At 36.5% G+C, this 5,588-nt stretch overlaps 2 protein-coding genes across 2 annotated transcripts; one reads left to right on the top strand and one right to left on the bottom strand.

Moving 5' to 3' along the window:
* Positions 431-2,377, top strand: LOC107619360 (glycine-rich RNA-binding protein 6, mitochondrial). The gene is made up of 3 exons (XM_016321627.2): positions 431-651; positions 1,782-1,850; positions 1,946-2,377. The coding sequence occupies exons 1-3, from the start codon at positions 531-533 to the stop codon at positions 2,179-2,181; spliced, it is 426 nt and encodes a 141-aa protein (XP_016177113.1). The 5' UTR covers positions 431-530; the 3' UTR covers positions 2,182-2,377.
* Positions 4,539-5,267, bottom strand: LOC107616485. Its single transcript, XM_016318436.1, has one exon. The coding sequence runs from the start codon at positions 5,265-5,267 to the stop codon at positions 4,539-4,541; it is 729 nt and encodes a 242-aa protein (XP_016173922.1).

Genomic DNA, 5,588 nt, shown 5'->3' with positions numbered 1-5,588 from the left:
ATTTAAGTTATCCAAACTTAAACTTAGGTTTAAAATTAAGGTGAATGCTTAATTATAAAAATATATTTAAATTAGAATAAGATATACACTTTACTATTATAAAGTTAGAATTGGGATGAGTAAGAATTAAATGTTTATAATTTAAGATAGAAATTTAATATTTTTTTTTATATTGTAATAATATATTGAATTATTATTAAATTTTATCTTGATTAAAAATATAATTTGGATTCTCTAAATTTTAAATTTGTACTTTAAAGGATAAAGTATAATATTTTATCTTTAAATAATTTTTCTTTCATATTTATTTTTAATTTTACCTATAAAATAAATAATAAAAAATCATACTTTACTCTCTACAGATAAAATTCAAACTTTAGATCCAAACCTATCGTACCTATTGCCATCCCTAACCCCTAAGTATATAAAAAGAGGGGTTTAGGGAATAGGGATACTTGAAAGGTAAGAAGTGTGAAGCGTGAAGTGTGAAGGGAAGGGACTAGTGAGGGTTTGAGTTTAGGGTTTTGGTGATGATGGCGTTCTTCAGTGGAGCTCAGCGATTTCTCCGCCAGTCTTCTATAGTTGTGGCCTCCCACTTCACCTCTACTCGTTTCACTTCGACTCTTACTTCCCCAAAACTCTTCATCAGCGGTCAGTAATTTACTCCAATTCTCTTCTGCTTGTTCATCTTATTAATTATAATTAATTGATCATTTCCATAACATGATTGTCACTATTGAAACCTTCATTTCGTTGTTTTCCTTATTCTGTTTTCTCTTCTAGAATTGTCAAATTAGCTTCCTTGAGACGCAAAATTATCTTCAATCTGGACAGGGTAATCAGTTATGATTAATGATTATGTTGCACTAGATGGGTAGGCTTAGCAACTATGATTTGCATCTGATAGATACCTGTATCTTAAACTTTGAGGCTAGCTTTTTTAGTGGAATTGTGGTATTTTTCTGTATCCCTGATAAAAGGAGGTTTGAAGTTGTAGGGCTCTTCTGTCTTGATTCCTTTAATTTGTTGGATTCAACAGTTTTGAACTTGGACTCTGAAGTATTATTGTGTACTCCAATGTAGCCTTCAAGAACAGTAGAATAGTATTTGAATGCATTGCATTTTTATGTGGCGACTTTTATAACCAACCTGGAACATTGAAGTGTAATCTTTATCAATACAGGTACTAGTCTACTAGTGTCTATACAAAGCCAAAGTTCAAGGGGAAGGGGATCCGAGGAAGATAATTGAATAGAACTGTTGCGTCTTATTTATTACTCTAAATGTAATGAGAAGGATATGTTGTTAACTCATTAACTTTGACTGGAGATGATGCTCTTAAAGAGTTTTCCCACAAACACTACTAAAGCTAGTGCTCGTACATCTTGCGTGACAAGACACAGATACAATGCTTAATTTGTGTCTTTTAAAGTTGGATCACTCACTTTACAATATTTATATGATTAGGAGACAGAATTATTAGAATATAAATATACAAAGAAGTAAGATAAGTTTCACTCTCGTGAAATGTATTTTATTAGTAGCGCTGTAGGACTTCATGAAAGGCCATTTTTTGGTCTCTGAAACTCTGAATTTCTTCTACTCTATTGGCTTGTAGTTCAATAAACGTCCATTTTCTTTTTAGCACCATTTTCTGTAGGGAATTGTTAGGTGGATCATGTAAGACTATAATTGGCGAAGCTTCTAATATAAATATCCAGTATAATGGAATTTACATAGTTCTGTATGTAACTTTTATATGTATCGGGCATTTTGAACAGGTCTTTCAAGACTGACAACAGATGAAAAACTTACTGAAGCGTTTTCTCCTTTCGGGCAGCTGCTTCAAGGTAATGCATTTCTCCTGCAATACTTGATTCTTCTACATGCTTATGTATTAGCTTGCTGGATATCATTCCTGACCTTCACTCATCTTGATCGACAGCAAAGGTTATAACCGATAGAGCCTCTGGACGGTCAAAGGGATTTGGATTTGTAACTTATGCGACCATAGAAGATGCTGAAAAGGCGAGAGCCGGAATGAATGCTAAATTTATTGATGGATGGGTTATATTTGTTGATCCTGCCAAACCAAGAGAGCCCAGACCTCCTCAGCAGCCAGAGTCTCAGCCCTCTGGAGCTGGTTTCACGGTTAACAAGACAATTGGATGGTGTGGTTGATATTCATTATTGACTAAAATAAACCTTATTCTCATGGTGTGAGATTTCAGAAGACCATATATAATTTAACTCCCCCAATTATTATACACCATAGTTTCTGGAGGAATTTTTGTATCAGACCATTATAATTTGTAACTAGGGATTGTACTTTAGCCGCAATACATTACTATTCGGAAGATTTTGAAGTCCATTGGAAGAGTTAAGTCTAAAAGTGGTTTTTGAATTTGCACTCGACTTTCAAAGTAATCTCTGAAGTTAATAATTACTCAAATTCGTTTTCGAAATTATATTCCGAGACTCATACTAGTCTCCAAAGCGTTTTTTGTTCACTGGAACACTAAAAACTACTAAAACGACTTTGTTTTATATTTATTAAAAAAAAAAAGAAATACACCCCCACCTCACTCCCCTTCCTCATTTCCCGTTTCTCTTTCTCTTTCACATTTCCTTTTCCCTTTCCCGATCTTTTTTTCTTGCCCTTTCCCTTCCACGCTTCCCTTCCCCTTCTCCTTCCCCATTACCAGTTCTCCTTTTCTTTTCCTTTCCACGTTTCCCTTCCCCTTCTCCTTCTCCATTCCCATTTCTTCTTTCCTTTTTTCTTCCACAGTCCCTTTTTCCTTTTCCAACCCTTCTCCAGTTCTCCTTTTTCTTTCCCTTCCATGCTCTCCTTCCTTTTTCCCAACCCATCCCCAGTTTTCTTTTCTCTTTTTCCTTTCGTAATCGTTGTCAATAAAAAGCAGTACTTTATAACTGTTTAAATAATTCAGAAGAAACATAATAATAATTTATTAGTTCACAGAGAGAGATAATAGAGATAGAAAGAATTGTCACTGTCTTTTGAGAGGAGGTAATAGAAGAGAGAAAGGTTACAGCCATGGCTTACCTTTTTCTCAAATGCAAGTTATGACTTTTTTATGAGGCCTTTTGCCTTCTCTCCCATTAAACAAGGAACAAAATTATGCACTTTCAGCCTTTTACAATGTTTCTGATTCTCAGATTCCATTTCCTGATGAGGTCAATTTTGTTTTATTCTTGTGAATCTTACATGTGCTGTTTTTTTTTATGATCATCACAAGCTTACCAATTTGATTCAATTATTGTATTTGAATTTTCAGTGTTAGTGCGTTACAATTGAACAGCAAAAAAGAATTTGTGAATTGAATACAATTTGGAAGGGAAAGGAAAAGGGAAAGGGAAAGGGAAAGGGAAAAGGAAAGGAGAAGGGGGGACGTATTTTTTTTTTATAAAATATAAAACGACGTCGTTTCAATGGTCTCCAATAATAAGGATGGACGAAAATTATTTTAGGGACCACTATAAGTCCCGGAGAACAATTTCGGGTACGAATTTGAGTAATTATTAATTTTAGGAATTACTTTGAGGCTCAAGTGCAAGTTCAGGGACTATTTTGAGACTTAACTCCCATTGGAAATTAAATGCACCCCTTATGTTGCTAAGAGGACATGGAAACAACATTAAGCTGTCTTTCTGGAACATCATCTACACCTACTTTAAAATCTTGATAATATGGTTTTTCAAAACAATTGTTTAAAATGGTACTAGTGTTATTTGATTCTCATATATTTATATATTTAATACAAAAACCCTATTTCAACAATGAGGGTATGGGTTTGACAATTATAACTATGCTATAAAGTTCATTCTATAATTTCCACATCATATCTCTTTGTATGTCAAATTTTTATTTAATGTGTGAAATTCTTGTTTATGATGTATATTAACATATTTATGTCTGTTTTGTTTTAACAGAGAACATAGAGATGTTTGTTGGAAGTTGTATGCTGACAATGAAAAAATATTTGATGTTAAAGATTTTATTTTATTGCTTTTTTTAGAATGGAAGTTATACTTTAAGATTTTATTTTATGGACTATGATTTACTATGTTGTATTTTTGGACTTATAATCTTGGATAAGATATGTTTGTGTGTTTGTAATAATATTTTGTAGTTTGTTTTTTGGTTTTTTTGATATTTTTTACTATAATTTCTATATGAATGTTAAACATAGGGAGATGGGAAATGGGCCCCGCGAAAAACGCGGAGAACAGGGATGGGACAATTATCTCCCTATGACGGGGAACGACGGGGATTAATTCTGGGGGCGGGGACGGGAGCAGGGAGGCATCCCCTGATCCCGCCCCCGCCCCATTGACATCCCTATCTGTGGTATGGCCAAACTTCTAATGGAATGTACAGTGCTTAGTTTTGTCCACGTATTTGTGGTCTTGGTAAGTTCCTGTTTTGTTTGGCGGCTTTATGAGCTTACTGTAAAGGATCTCCTTGATGAAGTTCTCCCTTTTGGTGTTGAATTTGGTGTAGGAGTCGAACTTCGGGGTCAGTTTGAAAGGCTTTTTAAGCTCCTTGCTTGTGTGTGACCTTGGTTGTTTTTTTCATCTCGACGGGGTTGCTGTTTTTTCGTCTGCCAAGCTTCACGGAGTTCTTCGATCTCCATTTGACCTGTAGCTTTTTCTCGGAATTCTGCTAGTGTTTTCGGCTTGGTGACAGCGATGGTTTCCTGGAACTTCCCAGGGCGGAGGCCACTCTTTAGTGCGTGTAGGTGTACCTCAGGGCCGAGGTCGGGGATCTCCATAGTTGCTTTGGCAAACGTCGTCATATAGTCCTTCAAGCTTTTATGCGGGCCTTGTTTGATAGTGCTGAGGTAGTCGGACCCATGTACGTATATCTTTGAAGCTGCAAAATAGTCAATGAAGGACCTTGCCAGTTCCTCGAAACAAGATATTGAACCTGTAGGAATCTTAGAAAACCAAAATAAAACAGCATGATCCAAAAAAGTTGGAAAAGACCGACAGAATATAGGGTCAGAGGCACTGTTAAAGAACATCATGGATTGAAACTTTTTAATGTGAACACGGAGATCTCCAAATCCTTCATAGGGCTTGAGTGCTGTAGGTAGAACAAAATTCTTTGGCATTTGGAACTTGACAATATCCTCCGAAAAGGGGTTGTCTATCGTCAACTTCTCTTTCAGTGGAGTGACCTCCTGGGAGCCCGAGTCCAGAGGTTGCGTGCCGTTTGAGGTCGCACTCTTGACTCTTGAGGTCATCCGTGTTTGACTTCCCGTTGTGAGATGCTTCCAAAAGGTCGGCCATTCTCCTGACCTCAGTCAGGAGAGTAGCATTCATAGCCACTAGCTCCCCATTAGTGGGGGGGAGGGGTCTATAATATGGTCTCGTCGGCCATGGTCCTGCAAAAAATAATAAAACAAAGTGTACGTGGGGATAAATCTGAATAATTTCGGCTCCACGGTGGGTGCCAAATATTTTTGTCTAGGACTTGGCTCCGAGGTATAAGTCGGCGGCAGCTGGAAGAGCACTGATGACGTCCTTTTTCAATATGCTGCGCCACAAGTTCCTTCCTCGTCCGA

The sequence above is a fragment of the Arachis ipaensis genome, chromosome B09, assembly GCF_000816755.2.
Source record: "Arachis ipaensis cultivar K30076 chromosome B09, Araip1.1, whole genome shotgun sequence".
NCBI classification, from domain to species: Eukaryota; Viridiplantae; Streptophyta; class Magnoliopsida; order Fabales; family Fabaceae; genus Arachis; species Arachis ipaensis.
Note: the sequence above shows the minus strand (reverse complement) of the source record. Positions and strands in the feature narration are given on the sequence as shown.